The 23,638-nt window shown below is 38.3% G+C and overlaps 1 protein-coding gene across 8 annotated transcripts in view; it reads right to left on the reverse strand.

Moving 5' to 3' along the window:
• Positions 1–1,164: 1,164 nt before the first annotated feature.
• Positions 1,165–23,638, reverse strand: part of myo7aa (myosin VIIAa) — a 54,814-nt gene continuing 32,340 nt past the window's right edge. For 4 of the 8 annotated variants that reach the window (XM_055028079.1, XM_055028078.1, XM_055028075.1 and 1 more), the window contains 33 exons: positions 23,351–23,509; positions 21,858–21,950; positions 19,319–19,413; positions 18,961–19,045; positions 17,586–17,804; positions 17,005–17,112; positions 16,620–16,829; positions 15,856–16,062; positions 14,950–15,126; positions 14,345–14,434; positions 14,131–14,258; positions 13,406–13,532; positions 13,206–13,325; positions 12,943–13,116; positions 12,438–12,665; positions 11,263–11,430; positions 11,039–11,156; positions 10,824–10,950; positions 10,572–10,741; positions 9,933–10,123; positions 9,656–9,780; positions 8,871–9,028; positions 8,024–8,177; positions 7,165–7,320; positions 6,194–6,299; positions 5,999–6,112; positions 5,712–5,799; positions 4,891–4,997; positions 4,606–4,791; positions 3,982–4,098; positions 3,547–3,630; positions 3,332–3,451; positions 1,165–2,129 (listed from right to left, as the gene is read on the reverse strand). In XM_055028079.1, the coding sequence (XP_054884054.1) occupies positions 2,037–2,129; positions 3,332–3,451; positions 3,547–3,630; positions 3,982–4,098; positions 4,606–4,791; positions 4,891–4,997; positions 5,712–5,799; positions 5,999–6,112; positions 6,194–6,299; positions 7,165–7,320; positions 8,024–8,177; positions 8,871–9,028; positions 9,656–9,780; positions 9,933–10,123; positions 10,572–10,741; positions 10,824–10,950; positions 11,039–11,156; positions 11,263–11,430; positions 12,438–12,665; positions 12,943–13,116; positions 13,206–13,325; positions 13,406–13,532; positions 14,131–14,258; positions 14,345–14,434; positions 14,950–15,126; positions 15,856–16,062; positions 16,620–16,829; positions 17,005–17,112; positions 17,586–17,804; positions 18,961–19,045; positions 19,319–19,413; positions 21,858–21,950; positions 23,351–23,509 (4,602 nt within the window). In that variant the 3' untranslated portion in view covers positions 1,165–2,036. Of the gene's footprint in view, positions 2,130–3,331; positions 3,452–3,546; positions 3,631–3,981; positions 4,099–4,605; positions 4,792–4,890; positions 4,998–5,711; positions 5,800–5,998; positions 6,113–6,193; positions 6,300–7,164; positions 7,321–8,023; positions 8,178–8,870; positions 9,029–9,655; positions 9,781–9,932; positions 10,124–10,571; positions 10,742–10,823; positions 10,951–11,038; positions 11,157–11,262; positions 11,431–12,437; positions 12,666–12,942; positions 13,117–13,205; positions 13,326–13,405; positions 13,533–14,130; positions 14,259–14,344; positions 14,435–14,928; positions 15,127–15,855; positions 16,063–16,619; positions 16,830–17,004; positions 17,113–17,585; positions 17,805–18,960; positions 19,046–19,318; positions 19,414–21,857; positions 21,951–23,350; positions 23,510–23,638 lie in introns of all 8 variants that reach the window. The other 4 variants (XM_055028077.1, XM_055028073.1, XM_055028076.1 and 1 more) reach the window with 2 other exon arrangements.

The raw sequence follows: 23,638 nt of genomic DNA on the forward strand, positions 1-23,638 counted from the left end.
TAAAATCATTTTAAAACTGCTTTTTGTATTTATTCAGATAATTATGTCATGTTTGGGGCGAAACCAGGAGGAATCTAGGGTGTAAATACTTTAGTTGGTAAACAAGAGAAAAGGAATAAAACATTTTTACCCGTCAGAATGATCCAGGATGCAGATCCATCCGAACCAGATCCTGTAAACGCAGAGATTCCTCTTTACTAATAATCACTTAGCTCTAAAAAACTTCCCAAATAATTTAAAATCTGTTATTTGAAACTGGGAATATTCACTGAAAGAGGGTGCACTTTCTTTTTACTGTGCCTGTGAATAAAGGTTCACTTACTTCTCCATGCTGAGTTCCTGGAGTTTGATGCAGCCGGTTTAATTTAAAATCCCACAAACGCAGAGAAAGTTTTATAAAGTAAAAAACTCCTTAGAAATTTAAAGTGATTTCAAAATAATCACAACGTTACAAAACTGCATCTAATATGGAGGGAAATCTGATAACAGAAGCAAAAATTACTCTATAAAGTTTAAAAATAAAAACTGTACGTTTAAAAAACAATGTCCATCAACTTTAAAAGATTTGACTCTTAATGTCTCAGATGTTTCTGCAAGTTCACAAAAAAAAAAACTTAGGAAAGAAAAACAACAAAATCCCTGGATGTATCTGGTTATTTTAACAGTCTCTAATCTCGACAGAAAAAAAAAAGAAAAACTTGCATTAAACCAGTAATTATGTATTTTCTTGAGTCCTTTTATGAGCCAAAATACATTATGTTCAGTTTCTTCATCAGTTTGACACGTTTGTTCTTTATTTATGATTATTGTCCAATTAAAACTCTTTCTGAAAATAACATTTTACTAATTACACTCCAATGTTTGTTACAGTGAAATGTAACATTAATCTGCTTGTATTTTCTATCCACTGATCATTTCAGGGAGAATTCAAACACTTTTTGGTGGCGGCCTCAAAAAAATGATAAATCTAAATTAAATTTCAGGTGAATTCCTGAACGAAAGAGGATTTACTCTGCAGTTAGAGCAGAAAGGAGCGTACGGAGGAGGAGTTGATCAATACGACTATGAAGCAGAGCTGAAATATTTGATCATTTTCGACCTTTAAATGACCTTCAGACAGCCACACTTTAATCATCATATTGGTCAAAAACAAAACATTTCTAAATATGATTTATGAAAAGTGAAAAAAAAAAAAATCCCAAAACTCAGATTTTTCTTTTCAAATTTTATCTCAGCTGGAGCATAAAAACGTAACATTATGAACATTATTTCTTTACTCTGCATGCCGTAACACAACCAGATCAGACTTTATTCATTTCCATTTATACATAAACAATCTAAAACAGAGTCAAGTCATTTGATATAAAATAAATTGCTCACATATAAGTATTTCATTTCTTACTTTTAATTCTACTCGTATAATAAAACAGATTATGGTTTAATATGTCGCCCCCTGGTGGCGAAAGTTAAAACATAAAATTAAAAACCTTTACAGGAGAGATAATCACGGCCACGCAAAGACATTAAACTACGTCATAAAATCACACATTTATTCCGTTGATATCATGACTTTTTCATATTAAAACTTTATCTTTACATGACTATTCTCATAAAATTACAACTTGATTCTCGTGATGACTATTTTTCTCAGCATGGCCTTCACTTTACGTCGTAGATAAAATCTCACCTGTATTGTATTTTCAGTATTTGAGGTGATTTCTGACAGCAGGGAATTGATCATCTAAAGGAAGCGGCAGCGGCGTGTTGAAGGCGTTCGGCTCTCAGAGATAGTCATCCTCACTGGACGGCTCGTCTTCATCATCACAGCTGTACTGGTACCAGTGACTGGGGCCTTCGCCGGGGTCGTTGCCGCTCGCCGCAGAGCCGTCCTCGGTCAGGTCGGATCCCGCCGAATACGCAGAAGGACTGCGGCTCATCCACCACAGCTGGTGGCCGAAGCTCCGCCCCCAGCTGCAGTGCTGACCAATAGGGCGCAGCAGGCGGATGAGCTCGGTGGCCTCCTGCCAATAAGACGTTCACTTACTGTGGCCGCGCCCAGAGCGCTGCTTGTTCATGTTGGTGAGCATCTGACTGATGTAGGAGGTCAACAGGTCGTCCATCTTGTAACCCTGGAAACGCAAAGCATCGATTTCAGTTGGTTTACACCCGAATGAGCAGAGGATCCATCGATCAGCTGATTATGCCTGATTGGTGATCAATAGACTAGATATTGGAAAACTGAAGCGCCTTCAGTGTTTCAGGTCCAGGAACGACTAAAGACCAACTGAAGCCCAAATCAGTTTTTTATTACAGATAAATTCTGTAAATTGGTGCTTTAAGGTTCTTTCTTTATGTTTCTGTGCAAATTGTGATATTCTTCTGTAAACTTATTTAATTCTACAATATTTTACCTGAACTTGTCCCAATGCTGCCCTCTTTGGGTTGAATGTGGCTACTGCAGTCAAATTCTCCTGACCTGCCAACATCCCCCACTTGGCCCCGCCCTTCAACTAATCTTGGCCCCGCCCTTCAACTAATCTTGGCCCCGCCCTTCAACTAATCTTGGCCCCGCCCACTTTGGTCGACTTTTAATTCCACGTGATATACATTTTTATGCTTCCATTTTGGTTTCTTCTGCTTCTAAGAACAACCAAAGTGCTGAAAACAAACACCAGCTGCTGTCGTTTCAGAAACCTTCAGGAATCGAACAAATCAGCAGGCACTGCCCGTTACCTAGCAACCACATCAAAACCCAACCTGTTACCTAGCAACCCAAGTTGAGCTCCAGCATGTTTGGTCAGCTGGTTTTTGTTTAGCTTTTTGTTTTCTTTACTGCCGCATGTGCTGTACAATGGCTGCTGGAAAAGACAAGTGTTTTGTTGACTTACCATCCAGGAAAAACTTGTTCCATTCATGTTGGTTGTGCAGGAGGCTCAACTATTGATTTTCAAATATGTACAGTTGTATAATTGCACATCTGTTTGGAGCAATTTTCATGAGTGCGTGTAAATGTTGAGTTTGGCCAGGACTTAAAGCGACAAAACGCCCTACCACACCTCAAAATAGGAAGAACTCAAATCTCATTATATACAAATGATTTTCAGCAAAAAAAATTCATGCACATGTTTTGTATAGACCATAGACATATTCTAACCTCTTCAAGGAAGCATTATAAGTCACTTTTAAGTCATTTTCTAAGTTTAGACATTAAACTGTCCATTCATGGTATAAAAACCTTCAGTGGTGCTAATTTAAATCTATTTTCCAAAGCAGAGAGAAATAGTGATGGGTAAAATTCAGTAAAAAATGAAGCTAATTTTCAGTTTCCTACCAGTGACGTCTCACAGAGCAGCTTGCTTCCTCTGACCAGGTTTCCTATGGTGATGTGGAAGTAGGTGTTCCCGCTGCTCCAGTTGGAGATCTTGGTGAAGGGATGGGTGGTCAGGATGTCCTACAGCACAAAAATGGCCTTTTCGGTTTTCCTGCTTCAATAATGTAAAGATTCGACCTCCTGGAATCATGAAGCTACATGGTCTGAAGACGAACCTTGGTCTTTGGGTCGATCAGACTGACTCCATGCTTGTTGATGGCGATCAGCAGAATCTCTGGGAAGTTCGGCTCTGTGGTTTGCTACAGAAGAAACTCCATTGTGTAAATATAAGGTGTGAAAATCTACAAAAATATAAGGTGTGAAAATCTACAAATTCTTTTTGTTAAAAATTTTACAACCTATGTAAATATTGATTAACAACTTTGAAATGATGGTAAACAAAAAAATATTAGTTTGTTGCACAAACAAATATTGTTGCTTAACACCAATTTTGTCTGACTTGGGTAATGTTGGTGGGGGCTGGTTGACCTTTTGACCTTTAAACTTTTATTAGCATCTTCAAAGCAAAAGCGTAGCAGAGTTGATCAGGTCCGATTCACAATTAAAACAAAAAGAAGATCTGAGAACTCGACCGACTTCGCTGTGTTTACCTTGACCTCAAAGAAGGCGGAGCCAAAGGTCGGCCATTTATAGATGATCTTCAGGAACATCAGCTTCGCCTCTTCCCTGGATTTCCCAGGCTGCTTGTTGAAGTACGCAATTATCGACTGCAATCACAATTCAGATTAAACGTTAACATTTTATTGAACATTATTACACTTATGTAACTTTTATAAGATATATTTCATCATGTCTAGACAGATCTGTGAAAAAAATGGAGCTCCTCTGCCTTCTACCAGGGCTAACGAGAAACAACCAATCAGAGTAAGTAGGCGGGTCTTATCGCTGTCAATCACAGTCTTGTGTGGCATTGTTCTGTGTGAATGCTAAGACAATGACAAAACAGTTTTTCCGTAATGATAAGTTGCTTCTCCGTTATCACATTTAGCAGCGAGTATATGAGATTGATTGACATCGCTAAGTCCCTCCTCCAGGCTCTGATTGGTTGTTTTTGGTGCATTTCTTCAGATGGAAATCGTAGCTCAAAGAGTAGGAGTAGGAGATCAATCTTTATATTAAACGGTCACAGCATGGTGACAATTTTAACCAATATGTAAAAAACATTATTTTAAAAGATACATAGTGCAGATTGAAAGGTTTTCTGAATGATTCACCCTCCTCCAGTCGTCTGGAGACATCTGGCGGATGAGGTCCTGAGGAACCAGCTCACGAAGCATCTTGGGAATCGAAGGAAAGTGGGATTTATTGTCGTCAAACTTCACCCGAAAGATCAGCGCTGCGAGGTGGAAAACCTCCTCCCGAGAACATTTGTGGTAGCCACGCAAATACTTAGGCAGCTCCTGAGAGGAAGGCGACACAGAGGAGATGTCGTCATGAAACGCTGATTATAATTAGAAAAAAGCGTCTCGGTGGAATGATCACCGTCTACTGAGGCCGACCTGGTAATAATGGAAAATAGAATCGGCAAACGAATCCTTCCCAGGAACTGTGCTGGTCCACAGCTTCTTCATGAAGAACACCTGGTAGGTCAGAGACGGGATGATTCCTGCAGGAGTTCAAGAAGCGGCGAGTCGTCATCTAAAAACCTTAAATCTGCATCAAGTTCTCTAAAAATCTCTCCATCTCAGTTTTCAGGCATTTAGAAAATAGAAATGATTTTGATGATTCTAACTGATCAAAACGAAGAAAAGTTTCGTTCTCATTTAACTTCAGACGTCTAGAAAAAAATCTGCATTATTTAAACATATCAGAATGTGGACGCAAAAACGTCTCAGGTTGGCAGTAACTACTTCCATTTACTCGAGTTACTTATTCGAAAGCGTTTCTTTTCGGATAATTTTTCCTATTCTGTACTTTTTCCTTCACTATTTTAATTATAAAGTAAAGCTACTCTTGAGTAAAATTACTGAATATAATTCATTCAGTCACTTCACTGAATGAAAAACAAAAATTCACCAGACACAAACACACACCTGCAGTTTTTGTTTAAGTTTCATATTGAAGGAAATGTAATTTTATTTATTTATTTGAAACTGAATTATTTTCAATTTCTACAATGTCAGAAACACCATATAACTTTATATTTTGGTTGTCTTTTAAAATACTAAATGATTAATGTTTTGATCAGTGCTGAGTAATTTCTTTGAAAATGACTTTTTACTTTTACTTGAGTAAAAATATGTTGAGGTAGTGTTAGTTTTGTAGATCTTTTTAAACATGATTAAGTATTTTCAAGCTTTCAGTGGCTGCAAGAACAAACCGTCTTTAGCTGGTCGGGATTTCTTGATCCAGTCTGTTAAATGGCGAACAAAGTCGAAGAAGAAATCTCCCTCTGGAACGCTAATGACCTGCAACATGAAAATAATTTATTACAATTTATTCTTTTATTGTGATATTACAGACATTCTGCTATAACTTTCAGATGCCATTAATTCTCATCACTTCAGGTCGTCGAGTTGTTAGCTTGCCATGATTTTGTTTGAGAACCACTGACTGATGTTCAGTTTTGCTCCTGAAAACCTGGCAGTGGAGTTCATGACCTCTGACCTTTTCTGAGATCTTGACAAAGAGGCTGAACCCGTCAGAGGACTTGAGCAGCAGCCTGGTGGAGATGTTCTGGCAGAAATCCTTGGCCTTGGTGCTGGACTCCACCTCGAACGCCTGCGGGTTTGAGTCCAGGACGGTTGGAAAGCGTCTCAGTCGATGAGCGAAGGTTCAAGCGCTCGGGGTTTCGGTTCCTACCTCATCCGTGTCGTCTGGAAAGTAAACTTTGTGAAAGATTTGGGTCGTTTTATGTTGAATGGCTTCCACTTCCACCAGATGAGGAGGATATTTTCTGGATCCATTCCTGTGAAAAAGGACAACAAAAAATCCCAACATCTATTTATTTACTGATTTTATTCGTTTACAGTTCAAAACGAACATGTAAATTAAGAAAAATCAAGTTTGATTAATTACGTTGGGTAGAACGTATTTACAGACAATCAAGTTATACTTCATTTCACCTTGACAGAATATTACATTTTATTATTTTCTTAAAAGTCCAAATTAGTTAAACACCAGAAGGCGCCTCAGAAGAAAATCAGTTTTCTTTATTGGGGCTGAAACTAACAATTATTTCAGTTATCGATTATTCTGATGATTACAAGACAAAACAAATAAGATTTTTTATTTAACCACTTCAGTCTTTTTTACATTAGAAATACATAAATATGCAAACAAACAAATCAATTTCTAAATAAATATAAACATTTAACTCTTAGAATGCAACAACAGAAAGCTGATATGTTCATTGTTCTTTGATGAACTAGCTAGTAATTAGAGGTAAAGGGGCTTAATTTAATTTTTTTTTACTGAATTTGAACCAGATGAAGCTAAAACTGTTTTATTTTTTTATCTTAAATGCAAAATGTGTATTTTTGGCTTAATTATTGCTCTGAATATGTTACTCTCTCGGCCCAGTGCCTGCGCTTTACTCTGTAAACTCCAGTTAGCAATTAGTTGATTACTAAGTTAGTTGACAATAATTGATTAATCATTTCAGTTTTAGTAAAATAATGTCAATTAAAAAAAATATTTGTAAAATAAAGATTTTTTAGGTCTTTTAAGAGCAAAAAACTCCTCAGATCTTTAGAGATTTTGTTCCTCAAACAGAATTTAGAAATTAAATGTTGTTTTGTGTGAAATAAGAGCGGAGATGCCGTTAGTTTTACCGGAGTGCTCTGTGCAGCCTCTGCATGCAGTCTCCAGACAGCGGGTGGTGTTTCTTGGACTGGAGGAACCGCTGGATGTGCGGCAGCAGAACGTTACTGGGAGGAAACAGACCAGTGCACAACCAGAGCAGCTCCCAGCCTTTCTCCTCGCTGTACCTGCAGGAGACAGAAACTCATACTCTGTTCACAAAAAATACCTGATTCTTTTATTCTAGTTCCTTTTCAAACAAGGTCAAATTCATCAAACCTCTAAGTCGGTCTGAAACTTTCCCTGGTGGTCTTTCACCAGCAAGTTGATTCCTTTGAACAAGTCTCATTTGTTGAGAACTGTTCTTTGTTTTTATGACGACTTTGCTTACTTACAATGTTCCTGTCACACATCCACAACTATTGCTATTCTTATTTACATAATAAATGATTTAATCAGCGAATAAACGCAATAGATGTGTTTATTTGTATAAACATCTAATGTTTATGTGAATAAACTACTTTGTAAGATTTGTTTTTACAAAATAGATAAAAAATGGTGGATAATTTTTATATTTAATGATGCAAAAGAGGATTTTTTTTGTTTCTGTCAAAGAAACTCAAGTCTATTCTTCTTTTATTATGCTTCTAAGTTACAAATAGCACTAAAATATTATTAATGCACAGAACACTTTGTAGTAAAGAACCTTTGTTTTTGATTTCCATATGTCACATTCATTAGGATGAACAAAGAAAACAACAAGAGAGTTAAGAGAAGAATGTTTTCATTTCCGGTTGTATAAATGAAGATGCTGTGTTGCCCGGTGGTGCGTGTTTGTTTGTTAAAACCCTAAAAACTTTCTGTTTTTAAGGTTCGTGTCAGTTTACACACTTGACGTGGTTGTCAGTGAGCTGTTTGATGATCTGACAGTAGATCTCGTCTTTCAGCGGCTCGGCCTTCAGAGCTCCTTCAAAGATCTGGTCTGTCAGCTCGTTGACGGAGCGCGTCCGTTTGGACGGGTAGTCGCCCATGTACTTCATCATCGGTGGGATCAAAGGTCAAGGAGTAACAAGACCTGATGAACTTCCTGCTGTTAATCCATAATTTCAGACAGAAACTTACAAATATCCATCAGGCATAAACAGCTGTTATTGTTCATCATTCGATAAGTGATTAAGAATATCATCTATTCTGACGATTAATCAGATATTTTTTAAAAATCCATTCTGTGGATTTTCCATTTAACCACTTATTTAATACAATATTAGAGATTAGACATTAAAAACTACAAACAAATAATTCAAATATTTTTGGGGGTTAAATCAGAGCAATCCTTTAGTTATGGGTTGATAACTTGTAGCAAAAAACGCAGCTAAAAAGACATTGTTTTATTATCCTATTAATAGTTGAATAGAAAAGTTGCTCAATAGGAGATTTTCTTTACAAAATATAAATCTTAAATGTAATTTCAGATTTATAGTTTTGTCTTATTATTGCTCTGAGTGTGTTGTTCTTTGAGACAACAGCTTTTTTTGAGTCTCTGTGCTCCATTTTTCAATTAATCAGTTAATTATTTCAATCAAGATTAATGCAATTAATTATTTCAGCCCAAAGAAAAATGTATCCTTCCTATGGAGACAGAGAAAGTCCCTAACCAGATATTAAGACACTCAAGACCCCTAGTATGTAACGAATGAGCCTGTTTATATCTGTAACATTTGCTGTGTTTAAAGGATATCTATGAAACTCATGCAGGCCTCCTGCGCCAGCTCCTCATGACCAACAACCTTCTTCAGCAGCGGCAGCTTGAGCGGCTCTCTGGTGCAGCTCCACATCTTGTCTTTCCCTCGATTTTTGGTCACCATCACTCTGCTCAAGGTGTGTTTGGGCGGAGGTCTGGAAATGGCAGGTCATGTTCACAGCAGATTAACAGGGACATATTACAAAAAATTCACATTTTGCACATTTTTGTACTTCCACTTGGACCTCAACTTCTTCAGAAACAACACAAGCATCTCAAAAGACCAAGCAGGGATTTTCTGGAAGTGAGTTAGTCTTTTTTGGAAAGTCAAAAACCTCCTGAAAGTAACGTCGCAAATCAGCAGGCACTGCCTGTTACCGAGCAACCCCAGCAGAGTTCCGCCTGTTACCTAGCAACCCCAGGAGAGTTCCGCCCGTTACCGAGCAACCCCAGGAGAGTTCCGCCCGTTACCTAGGAACCCAAACTGATTTCCAACAGGTTTGGTCAGCTGTTTTCTTTTTAATGCGCTGTACAATGGCTGCTGGAAAAGACAAGTGTTTTGTCTTTGACTTACCATCCAGAAACCAGTTACTGCATTCTTGTTGGCTGTGCAGGAGGCTCTACTAATGCTGTTTATATATGTTCAGCTGTATCATCGCATATCTGTTTGTAGCAATTTTCATGTTGGAGTGTAAACATCAAGCTAGTTCTTCCAAGTAGATGTCTCACTCTTTTGTGTTTAACAGTTTGCACATAAATGTTCAGGTTATACACATTTGTACCTGAAATAGTCATAAGAAAACTCTTCCAGAGTGTAGGGTTTCTGTCTGTCATCCGTCTCTGGCAGGATGATCTGAGAAACACGAACAGACTCCTGCCGCTGATCTGGTGTCATGGTAACCAGCGCCTAATTGGGTGGAGTAAAGGGGAAAAATATTTTCTACAACTTAAAGAAAACTTTTAGAAAAATATGAAACAAGCAAACCTAATTTACTGTAAACACTTAAAAAAACCCAACATAATCCAGAGTTTTCATGTGCGATTTATTTTTTCACCTACCACTACTTCTGGTTGGGGACGAGTCATGGATGGCAGAACGTAAACAGAGTCAGCTGGGAAATCTCCTCTCTGATTGGTTCGTTCGTTAATGCCATGTGCCCAACCGGAGTTGAGGACCTGCTCGCCGGTATCCTGGTCCAAAATGATCAGGTCGCCCTTCAGAAATCTCAGGAAGGTCGACTCCTCACCTGCTGCAGAAAGACAACATCAACACACCTTAATGTGAAGATGAGGAGATAAATACATGCGTCACATCGGCCATCTTTAAATCAACACAATTACATACATTTGGGACACACAACAAAAGAATGAACAGAAGCATGAATGCCCTGGTAATCTATGGAACTATGAAACTATAAAAACTAATGTGACAATTTTCATTAAAAACTACTAAGGTTTATTTTTTCACCTTACAGCGTTTTCATGCTTATAGTTTTAGCCAGAATCTAAGTATCCATTGTGTCATTTCCTGTGTTACATTATCGTATTTTCTTACTGCAGTGTAAGAAAACAAGGTAAACATATATTTCAAAACCCTGAAAACAGCCAAAATTATGTGTAGTAAAAGCACAAAGACACAAGGCTTTCAGTTAAGCCGTGATTTAGGTCCAAGCTGTGGGAACGCAGCTCAGGACTTACCAGCGTTGGAGCTGTCCTGCAGCGCAACCACAAACTTTGACCTCCTTCTCAAGCCCTCCAGAAAGGTCACCACTAAGTCCCGAATGTCTTCTGCGTTGTTGGAGGTGAAGGTGAACTCTTCTCCCTTGATGGTTGCCAAAGTGAAACTCTGACCCTGCAGCTTTCCTCCCCTGTAAAAACAAAAGCAGGTCAGGTTCTGGGCGTGAACGCTCGGGTCTGGGTCAGTTTGGGTCGAGGAGGAAGAGCGATGACCTGCTGCTGGAAACCGCCATGATTTCTGGGAAAGAGAGTTCCAGCAGGACCTGCTCCTGCTCGTCCACAAAGTAAACGCCGGTCCAGTTGACAGCAACGATCAGGTCGTTTTTAGGCAGACTGGGACCTGGGAGCCAAAAACAACAACAACAGAGGGAACTTACTGGTTTCCAATAAGGAACAAGATGGTTCCTGATGATGTAGAAGGTTCTGACCTGAGAATCTGAACGCTTCATAAAAACGGGAGAACAGTAACGGCCACTTATGGCGAGCGAAGTCCACCACTTCCTCCTTCACCTTCTGAGAGTCGAACCTCTTCTGGGTGTAAATCCCCTGAGTCAGCAAAACAGAGACATTAACAAACAGAAAATAAATCCTTCAAACTTCAGGAAGTGAAGACAGTTCAGCCTCTATAACCTGTAAACGCATTTTCTTGCACCTTTTTGTGTGCAGCCATGATGAAATGAGCCCACTTTTCCACCGTCTTGGACGTGCCGATCTCTCTGTCCGGTACGTAGGACGGGACGAGGCTCAGCAGGCGGTCCAGAAGAATCTCCGAACCGTAGTCAACATAATACTGCTGCGAGGCCAGCTCCGCCAGGTCGTCCTGGACACGCAGAAATACAGAGGTTAGGGTGAATTTGAGGGAACGAAACTTTGATTAGTCCTCATCAGTTGTTTACTTGTTCAATTCTGGTCTATTAATAAAACCTGTTAATAGATTATAAGATCACAGAATGGAATAATCCTTTATTTATCACAGAGTGGGAATTTTACTTGTTACAGTAGTTCAGTAACAAAATATACCCATTGAATATAAATATCTAAAAACATAATAAACAGTTGTATTTTAATTACTCCATAAATCTGGAACAAACTTACTTTTGAAACATTATGAATAAAACATTAATCAACATTTTGATGTGTAATGATGGCACTTGACAAAATGTGACGCTTCAATTGCTGACTTTGTTTTTATCATATCAAACACTTTGAAATGCCTTGTTGCTGAAAATGTCCAATACAAATAAATCTGAATTGAATTGAAAGCATATTAATAAAGTGTCTGCAGATAAAATAAAGTTAAAAAGAAACCTGGAAATCTTTGAGATGTTTTGTATCTTCGTTGTTGCATGTGATTTACTGAAAGTGCGATGGGATTTCAGTGTTTTATAAGGGTTTCTGCAAGTTTCACCAACTCAAATTTAAGATTTTTTAAGATCTTTATAAATTAAATGTAACGCCTCTATGATGACAAAAAATATACAAAAGAAAATCCCAACTTATAGAAGTAATAGGAGCTTCTTTTAATGAAATAATTCTTGAATATAAATTAAAAAGTTCCAGTTGCTTTGGCAGATTATTTCACTTATAACAAGAAAAAAACATCTTGTTATAAGTGAAAAAATCTTCCAATGGAACTCGTACTTTTTCATTTATTTTCAAGAATTACTGACTCCTATTTCTTGCTGAAAAGTTACTTATAAGTTAGTTTTGTCTTGATGTTTGCACTACAAACTATCTCTAAATACTTAGTAAGATTTTGAGGTTTTGCAATGTATGGCCTTAATTTTACATCACTTTTTACATTCCAGTGGAGGTGAAAATAGTCACCCTGTCGCAGCGGTATTCCCCAAACTTGACGCCTCGGACGATCTGCTGGTAGATGAGGTTTGTAGCGACCTGGTCTTCGGTTGGGCTGTGCCACGGCGTGAAGATCTCCTTCCTGAAGAACAGCCTCCAGGGGGCGTTCCTCTCCTGCGCGCCCTGCTCCTTGGCGTACTGCTCGCACTGCGACACGGCGTCCATCACGTGATCGTTGCCGCTGCCTAAAGACGAGACCTGCAGGATTGTAACGGAAACAGCGTTACAAGAGACTCACAAATGTAGGTACATGCTGAAAGAGAGCGAGAGAGAAATGGGGAAAAAAAAGAGAAAAAATAAATGGAGGAGAAGAATAGAGATAAGTGGTGGATGGAACAAAAAAATGATGCCTGCATTAAATGTTTCACCTCGTTTCATTTAAGAATCAACCATTAGAGTAACTGATTGGTGATCAAGCCATTAAAAGCAGCAGATATTGCATCTGGAAATGCGGATCAGCAGTTTGTGGTGCCACCTTGTCAAACAGAGCGATGTACAGAGAGAAGCCGAAGCGGTCCTTCAGGTTGATCTTGTCGGACAGAGCGTTGCAGAGCTCCTTGGCTGTCGTCGCCGAGTCGGTCAGCAGCGTTTTAGTCGTGCCGTCCATGAACGTCACGGGTAGCATGATGGGCTTCTTGGACTTGGTGGCCTGAGTGTTGATTTCAGAACTCAGGTCAAACGGATTCCCACTGAAAACCAAATAATGCTGCAGCTTGATGCAGATCGGTGCGTTAGTACCTGCAGCTCCAGCCAAGACGGGGGCTGTGTTCGCGTCCCGTTCACAAACGTTCGCCTCAGCCTTTCTTCACAGTACGGGGCGTAACCCGGCGGCCCACTTCTGATGAAGTTCCTCAGGTACTACAAACAGAAAACCTTCATGAAGCTGCGTTTTATTCAATAAACTAAAGTTTATTTCAGGTCACTGTTTTGATTCTGACCTTTACAAATTTGTCTGATGGGGCGAAGCAGCCGACACAGAGCGAGACGAGGATCCAGCCGCGTGCGTGAGAACTCTTGGACGGGTTCTGACTCAGCTGCTTACAGATCTGACAGTAGATCTCATCCCTGACACACACACACACACAGTCGTGTTTTCATTACTTGTGGGGACTTCACATTGACTTCCATTCTACAGCCCAACTCTTACCATAATCCTAACCCTAAACCCAACCATCACATACCTAACCACTAATCCAAAAACAACAATTTCCTTCATGGGGGCCAAGAAAATGTCACCACAAGGGGCAAAGGTCGCCATAACCCCACACAGTAGACAGAAATAGGTTCCCATAAGTATATGAAAACATGGCACACACACACGGTCATATTTCTACCCACTTTGTATTACTGACTTCCATTCATTTCTGTAACTGCATTTACCCAAACATTACCCTAACCCGGGGTTGTCCAAAGTGTGGCCTGGGACCATTTGTGGCCCTCAAAATAATTTTGGGCGGTCCTTCATCTCCATTTAATAATATCTTAAATGTGGTTTTCCAGTTCAGGAAGAAAGTTTAATACAGATGCCCACTTAAAAACTGTTTTAACGTGCAAATTTCAGTTTTTATTTCAGCAACTTGCTGAAATAAAAACTGACCAAGCTTTAATGTTCCTCACAGACACATGAAACCACTAATGATCGACTCGTTTTCTCACTGCTTACCTCAGCGTCGGCCTCAGGATCCCGTTCCCGATGATGAAGTGAAGTTTCTCCAGGTTGGAAGTCGGCCGATCCTCCAACATGCTGTTGCCGTGGAGACCGTGCTCGCCATCATTGAGGCGTTTGGTGACCTGAAACGCATAGCTGCGTGTTTTCTATGTGTTTTTTCTTTTCTACTGTCCAAAGGCAGACCTCCGTCTCTGCCTCCACGTCTTACCTCCTCTGTGATCTTGGATTTCTTCTTCAAGGTCAGGGAAACCAGTTTGTGTCGGACGCTGTTTTTCTTCAGGCTTTCAGAAGGAGTTGTCTCAAGGGGAAAAAAACCCAACAAAACTCTTAAACAAAACACTTTAAATGATGAAGTTGCTTGGCAAAAGTAAAAAAGTGATGATAAATAAGCAATAGAATTAAAATTTTACACAATTGTGCAGGTTTCTCTCTCATTTCTGGCAGAATATTTTCTGCTTACATTCTTAGATGATTAACATTAGATTCAGTTTTTATCTTCACTGTTGACTGTAAAATGACTGTAACATGTAAAGCTACATTCAAACAGCAGGTCCTGATGCTCAAATCTGATTTTTTGCTAAAAATTGTTCATACTACTGCATAATGCAAGCGCAATTAGATTTCTGTGTGAATGTTTACGTCCTCAAAGAGCAGAAGAAGAACGTTGACGTCACACAGCAGCGCTCTGTCTACGGAAGTAATAGCTTACTTGAATTTTTGCAATAAACCAAGGCTATTGTATTTTATTCCTAATTTTTAAATAATAATAATTCCGGACTAACTAAGCTGTACCTCTTGACCTCTCGTCCTCACCTCCCCCTCCACCTGCAGTGCCTGCAGCTCCCTCTTGTGGGTTTTCTTCCCCAGCGTCTCATAGATCTTGGTCATGACGGGGATCTTCTCGCTTCCGTCGCTGATCGCCGTGTGGTACTTTGGCTCCGGTAGATCTCCCATGAACCTCAGCACTGTGATCCATACGGCCAGCGCAGCCTCATAGGGGCAAAGGTCAAACACATTTCATCAGGTTCCAATGGAAAAACGTTTCTCAAAGGAAAGTCTTAATTCGGATTTACCTACTTTTGATCAGAACGAGTTGAGCTGATAGTGTTTAACTTTTACGTGGAAAGAGAAGTGAATGCAACAAACGATTATTTCTGCAATCAATTATTCTATTGATTTTTTGATGATGAACTGATTAATTGAATAAGAAAATTTCCATATTCTGCAGATGTTAGGCTTTTTTATACAATATCAAAAATATGTTAAAAATGTAATTAAACAAATAGTCCAATTCTTTTTTTAAATTAGAAAAACATTTATTTTAAAGTTTATTTTATTTTTTGCCTAAAAATTAAACACTTTTAGGCAAAAAATATTGCCTGGAATATTTTTGTACACTAAATGCAAATGGCCTTTTTTTGAGTGTGTACTCTAGTTACCGATTAAGTGATTACTAAATTAGTCAACAATTATCTCAATAATTAACTAGTCTTGATTAATCACATTGATCGTTTCAGCTCTGGAGGCAGATTGTGTTTTAAAAGAAGTTCTGCTCAGAGTTCAAACTTTACAAACTGAACCAGCCTCATTTTGCTCAGTGCAATCCGGTGAGTGAAGTATTTTGTGTCATCTGATGAAAGTTTAGGTTTGAGTCACTTCTAAACGTTCTGACCGGCCACATTCCTCTGTCAGGAGTCAGATCAGCTGGGAAAAACTCACCAGCTGATCTCCCTCGTCCTCGTGGAACAGCAGCGGCTGCTTGAGAGGTCGTCGAACGTAAGTGTGTGTGGTGGTGCCCTGGAAGTAGGTCGCTGCGTATTTGGCGAACTTGTACTCCGATAAATCCTCCTCTTCGTCATCTTCAGGGAGAGGAAGAGCCTCATCCAGATCCTCCTCCACCAGCTCGTGATGGGAGTGCTCCAAGTCCTAGAGAGGAGACGGGGAATCAGTCTCTGACATGCAGGAAAGCCTGACTGATTAACTCCTAGATTAATCTTTAAGAGGTTTTATGTGCAAAACTAAAGTTCACTGAATCTTTTCCCTTTCCTGTATAAAAAAAGCAAAGAAAAATCCACATATAAGTCAGACTGCAGGTTTGAAAAAGCATTAGCTATTTTAATTTTCTGCAATTTTTACCCAAAACACTTAAAAACCCAAAATAACAGAAAATACAATGAAAACTTTCTGAGAAATACCCGCATTTAAAGGAAATTTCTACGTTTTTCAGGGGTAACTTATGATGAATTTTGTACCTTTTGTCAACTACTTTATTAATTGACCTGTATTGTGGATGTGAAAAAACATTTTTTGTTCAAGATGGCTCTGTAAATTATAGGACTTATGATCGCACCATGATTATGTAACTGATTGGTATTAGAGGTGCACCGATTGCAATTTTCTGGCTGATTACCAATCTTTGCAAAGCCTGACCTTCTGATCCAGATACTCGGGTAGTAAAAGGTGCTTTATTGAGGTCAGTTTACCTCGAATCCAGCCGGCGCCTGACCTTCCTGGCCTGGTAACGAGTTTGTCGTCCCCAGGAAGCCGAACATCTTGTCCACCATGTCGGAGTCGTTGACGGGCTCCAGCCGAGCCTTCTCCATCTGCTCCACCAGCTCCTTCTTCTTACGAGCTTCCTCCTTCTCCTTCTTCTCCCGCTCAGCGTCCTCTTTAGCCAGCTGGGCCAGCCGCTCCTGGATGAGGAAATAAATAGATGCATGACTAGAAATGATACCAAAGACTCAATGCTTAAAACAGAGCTGCAGGCGCCAACATCCGCTTTATTTAGTCTGTGAACATCAGAAAGTAAATAAGGTTAAACATTCTCAGACATATGTCTGGATGTGACTTTAGTGTCATAAGTGTCACCTGATGTTTGCGTTCAGCCTCAGCTTTCGCTCTTTTTGCAGACATTTGGTTCCTCAGTTTTGTTTCTTCAGCCAGACGCATCTTCTCGGCCTCCAGCCTCCTGCGGTACTGATTAGTGAAAAGTGAGGAAAAGAAATGAAGAGTGTTATAGAAAATTGAAACATGACAGGGATTCATGCCTGACCTGCAGCTGTATGGCAAACCATTATAACATAAAATCTGTTTCACCACTTACATTCCAGATATCTAAAATTAGTTAATCACCAGCTGTATTAGTAAATTAGTGTTTATATTTTGAGTGTACAAAATGCCTATTTGAGATCTCTTTGACCTATTGCAATTACAGATGTGAGACCTTTCAATAAGAAATCCATTAATGTCATTATATCTTGAAAGAAATTTTGATTCGTCAAATTGTAATCAAAGATATTTTGAATTATTATTCTTACTAGACAGAATGTGAATCCAGATATCTTAAATTACCATGCAGGATAGTGAAAATGTAGTCAGATCTGGTGAAAGCTTATTTTTACAAATATAGAATGTAATTAAAATATTCATGAAATTGATTTTGTGTTTACCTCGCCCTTCAGCCTCTTATACAGCCGGCGAGCGATCATGCCTCTGGTGTATGCCTGGATGGTGATGACGGCCCACAGCCGGTGCCTGAATGCCCGACGCACCAGGAAACCTCGGCAGCGGCCCTGGAAGCCCGTGATTCGCTGGCGGGCCACATGGTAAGACGCACACAACTTCCTGGAACGAACCAAAGCCTGGAGGCGAGAAAAGCCCGCTCGCATCTGTCGGGATGGAGAAAAGAGTGGGAGAGGCTTTTAGCTTCATGATCTTTGGTATTTTAATTTATGCTTCTGTTAGAGTTGGGCGATGTGGCTTAAAAATAAAATCTGATTATTTCATACCATATTCAATTTCAGATTTTAATATTTTCTTCTTGCTTTTTTTCCTTAAAAAGAAATTGGAAATGACAAAAGATATTTTCTAAAAATGCCTCTTTTTTAACATACCTTCTGTGAGCTGCCCTGAATTGAAAGTCCAAAAGATTTGGGGCCGTAAAACACGGGCTGACGTCACTCTGAACAGCAACTAGCAATCTGATTTTTTAAAAATTGCCACATTGTACAGATTTTATTTAGCCACTGAAATATTTTTTGCACACATTAAAAGATGCAAATAAACTAATGATTCAATCCCTTTTTAAAATAAGAAAACACAAATTTTATTACCTAAAATGCAATGACATAGAATTACCTTAATGATAGTTTGTAGATTCAGCTGAGGAGATCTGGGTAGAACATACTTAGTCTTTTATTACTATTATTTTAAGTGAACAGTTTTGGTTGAATTACTGCACTAAATATCAATTTTTTTCAGCAAATGGCTTATTTTTTTATTGCTGTAAAATTAACAATTAATTGATTGCAAAATTAGTCAATGATTAATGGCGATTAACTGACATGACGGCAGCAAGAAATGGATCAAGGCCTGCGGTCGACCTCATGTCCCGTTGAATAAAACTGCGATCGACAGAGACTACCACATGTTCGTTTGCATGAAGGAAACTGGTAAAAAACATTACATTTTTTGGTCACGACACTCATTGGATGTCAAATCAAAGATCAGTAAGTTATGCTTAATTTTAAGTATGTAGATTCCAACCATATGTCAGCATGAAACCATTTATATCTAAGCACACGTTTATGCTAATGTTTATTTTTAAGCATTTTCCTGAAGCAGATTTTCACAAGCTAGTATTATCGAAGTCTTTGCTCACCAGCTTTATACCTGCAAAATGCTTCTGACTCAGCTTTCCTACCTTGAGTAACAGATAATCAAAGACTATATTGGTGAAAAAAAATTATATTTTTGTAAAATCAAGTTGATTAATTAATATTTAAGATTTATCGCCCAGCCCTAATCTGTGAAATCCATCCTCACAGCTCCATAGCTCTTCCTGCACAGGTAGCCTCTCCATGTCTTCTGGATCAACACCGCCGACTTCCTCATCCTCAAGAAGTTAGATCTGATTTAAAAAATAAAGAAAATTATATAAAATGTTTAGATTTTTGTTTGCCTTTAAGAGTTAATCTCTTCTTTACAAAATAGCTAAAAATCTTCCAAGTCAAGTTTTACATAGAATATTTCAGAAACAAGGCAGTTCAAAATGCTTTAAGCCATAAAGACAAATGTGAAATAAGCAATAAATATAAAATTTTCTCAAATACAAATATTTATGGTATTCAGGTAATACATTGGCAGAAGGTGTAATTAATTTGTTTACAAGGATGTCGAGTACCTGTCCTTAAAGCCTCGCACCACCTTCTGGATGAGAATGACCTTGTCTGTGATGGCTTTATCTCTCTCGATCTCCAGCAGCATGTCATGATGATCCTAAACCAACATTAAAAAAATACAAACTAATGTTTTCACCTCTGTTTCTCACTTCTGACATCATGTGTGAACCTGCTGCAGACAAAAAGCAAAGTCTGCAGCACATCACAACACATAAAAATTCAGCACATCACAACACATAAAAATACCAGGAAACATCTTTAATACAAAGCTTTGATGTTGCAGATTTTAACTGACTAAACAGACAAAAGAGGCTCAACATACTGAAGCTGTTTCCTCCAGCGACCTGAGCGGGTCTTGAGGAGGAAGTGGTGTTACTTCCCTGCACTTTCTCCTTCCTGTTGAACTTCCTGTCCAGCTGAACACCAAGGTCTGACACTTGAGTATGTCATTTAACTCTCAAACTAAAATCTGGGGTCATTTAGACCTAAAACACACATCAAAAAGGAGTGTGTTGTTTTTTTTATCCCCCTAAAAGTCACTGTTTGGTAACTTGACAGTGAATTAAGTCTGCAGTAACTAAAAAAATTATTAGTGCTAACATTACTACTAATAATAAAATAAATAAATGAAATAGTTTGAAATCTGAAGCAAATGTTCTTAATTACTTGACATAAAGCTGTCTTTGACCAAATGAGCAGAACATTTTGCCACAACAGAAATGAAACTTTAACAGAAACAAGAAATAGTCTAAAAAACATAATTGAAGATGATAAAACACATCTGTAAAAATAAAATATTTTTTAAATTGAACTTTAGGTCGCCTTCAAAGTCTGATACGTTGGTGAGGTGTGAATGCACAAACAAACTCCGATAGGGGCCAAAAGTGCAAACTCAGATTGCTTTACTACAGCGCAAGGCATTCTGGGTAAACAGAATCAAAACAAATGTGCTAGGCTAACACCAGCGTGATAAATTAGTCTTTTATTAAAGAGACAAGAGAAATTCTACAACCCCTAAAATCTGACGCCAATCCGTTTTTGTTTACATTTCTTGAATTAGGAAGTTTGCTCACGTCTTCTTCAGAGGTTTTCTTGTTTCTTAGACGGTTTTTGGTGCAGCGCCCCCACAGGTGAGAAGGAGAACAGGCTTTTCAAAGGGTTTGGTTCATTTAACTCAGTGCAGAGTTAAAAAAAACAAATGTTGCAATTTTGTTTAAAAATCAAACCAAATCTTCCGGACTACCAGGTGTGACAACACTCAATGTCTCAAAACATACACAAATAAAGTTTTACTGACTTGCTGCTTGAGCACAAGAACATAGTTTGATACCCTTAAGAGAAAATAATCAAAATATTTGAGAAAGAATCATATAGTGGACAATAAACTGCATTTATGTCTTTCTTCACCATTAAAAGGCCATGAAATAAAACAGAAAACAAACATGGCGGAAACCTTGACAGAGAGCACACAGGAGCCCCGATTGAATCAGCACCAGCTGATATTTTCATTTAGCCTTTTAACTGACGGGCCTCACCAATGACCTCTTGAAAACTGATTGAAAAAACAAAAAAACCCACACAAAGAACAGGAATCAAAACATGCTGTTCTTCCTGTTACTGGATGTGCAACTGGAAACAATCACAGCAGAGCTTTACCACTGGGATGAACTGGTTCATTTCCAGTTAGGTGCATTGAAACCAATCTAAAAAGGGTTTATTCAGTTACAATAATTATCTGTCTTAATGTTATACATTAATATTATGATAATTAGAGCTTGAATTTGAATTGAACTGGGACAGAAACAGTGAAATTCAAGCACTTTCTAATGATTTTAAAGTTATGTTTTCAAACTTTTCCAGCACCACTTTGGACATAAAAAGACAATACAAAAAAAATAAAAATTATATAATTTATTATTGTTGTTAATAATGTCCTTAGATATTATTCTACATTCTAGAACAGGGACAAGGTAAATAAAAACAGCAACATTTTGTTTCGTAATGTCTCACACACACCTTGTCTACCTGACTGGTCCGAAAACAAAACATTAAATTAACAAAGAAAATCCCCAATTTTAAAATATGTTGCAATTACATTGATCAACAAGCCATTAAGCCATTAGGAATAATAAATATTCATCATATTAAAGCAATCCAAACAAATTGTGTTTAAAAGAAAAAAAATCTCTAAAAAATTTTTCTCACAAGGTTTTCTGGCATTTACCAAACAAATAATTTTGGTCATTCCAACTAACCTAAAACAAGAAAAGTTTCATTTGATTTAACTTCAGGCATTGAGAAAAAAAAGTTTTGTCTTCTTATCAGGTGTATGAAAATATCTGATTTCAAATCATTTTCCAAATTTAGGCTTTCAATCGAACGTTAGATTCCAGTTTATCACAAAAATGTGCAATTTCCAGGACTTCATAAATCAAAAAGACATTTTCAAGGACCTAAACCCGAACATAAATGGTTCTGCATTTCATTGCAAGTTACTCAAAAATGATCCTGTTGCAGGTTTCTCCTTTAATGGAAAGTTACCTTGAGGAAGATCTTGGTTTTTCCCATCTGCCAGTCGTCGTCTTTGCCGAGAACGGCTTCAGCAATCCGCTGGCAGGTTCCTCTCAGGTCCTCCTGCCCAGAGAGAGCAGCAGGGAATTAGTTTCTAAAAATTTAAACTTTCTGTTTCTGCTGAGGAGGAACTCAACAAAAGCATAATCTTTTCCACAAGGTAATACATCTAGCCCTCAGTAAATAAAAGCTCCAGTGATTGGGTATTTCTACAGATCTCTGACTGTTATGAAATAAATTTTATTTGGTACCAACGCAATAAAAATGCATCAGGTTTTTTTATTTATTCAAATTTTGCATGTTTTTGTCCTTTCATTTGGGTCTAAAAACAGCACAAGCGCTTAAAAAAAAACACCAAATAATTTTTTGGAGTCTGGAAAAGAGCCATTTCAAAAATATTCCGATTATTAAGTCACAGTCGGGGGGGATGAGCTCAAGCATGTTTAGTCAGCTGAGTTTCCTGCTGCATGTGCTGTACAATGGCTGCTGGAAAAGACAAGTTTTGAGACAAGAATGCAGCAAGAAATCACCTGCTGCATTTTTGTCAGTTATGCAGGAGGCTCCACTTCTGCTTTTCAAGGAGGCATGATTGTATCATTGTGCGTCTGACACTTATTTGCATTTACAATGACAAGATGTCCTAAAAATAGGCAGAACATGTTCAGGATATTATGTCACTTTTAAAAAACTGATTCACAACGCAAAATATCACAATCATCACAGGCATCAGGACAAAACCGACACAACCATCCCAGAATGAGAGCATCTGACTAAACAGAGCATGAGAGGGAGGTTGGAGAAACAGGGACACAAAGGGAGTCGCAGGAAAGGAGTCTGTGGGAAAAACCCATTGGATAAACACGGATCGGATCCTGACACCAGGAAACACTCGATGGCCCACGCCTAATTTCCAAAACTTCGTGTGGATCTGCTGCAGCTGGACAACACTTTAACATTTCTCCTGTTAGGACAAACTACGTCTCTAATGCAACATAAAGTACAGGTTTATTTTTCTGTGGTTTGTCACTCTTATCAAAAAACAACTTTTATTTCTAAAACAGAGGCTATAAACAGGCAAGTCAAATTCAAATTTCAAAATACTTTATTATTCCCAAAAAGTAATTAAATGAAACCTCTCACACTTATGTGAAAGAAATACTCATGAAAAAATATGTACTTTTATAATATTAATATTTGTATTAATTATTTTTCTAGCAGATGTTGCAGCTTCACGCTGACTTAAAATAAAACACTGTTGATCTGCAACATTTCTGTAGAAAAAATAAATGCAAAATAATTAAAAATACAGCAATGACAATAAATTAGAGGAAATACATTGAAGTAATTGTTTATTGTGTTATACAGCAAATGGAATGCATTATCATCTTAATGCTATTAGCTTAGCACAGCGATCTGAAATCAAGTACAGCTTGATTTCAGATCGTCACAGATGTCAGCCCCACCTGTTTATATGCTGGTTTAACTCCAGGCATCAGCACCCGGTAGCGGTCTACAAACTCCACAAAGGTGTAGCGGATGGGATATCCAGCGCGCCGAATACGAATTGTCTCCATCATACCGGAGTACCTCAGCTGACGCACACACAGCTCCCGGTCAAACAGCTGGAAAACACACACACCCAATGCTAACATGTTAGCCACATGTTCAGGCAACAATGACTATTTTCAGAAAGGAAGGTGCTAGATTGTATTTTCATTTTGTCAAATCAATTGAAGAATGTCTTAAAGGTA

Source organism: Poeciliopsis prolifica, unplaced genomic scaffold, assembly GCF_027474105.1.
Source record: "Poeciliopsis prolifica strain line A6 unplaced genomic scaffold, Auburn_PproV2 SCAFFOLD004, whole genome shotgun sequence".
NCBI classification, from domain to species: Eukaryota; Metazoa; Chordata; class Actinopteri; order Cyprinodontiformes; family Poeciliidae; genus Poeciliopsis; species Poeciliopsis prolifica.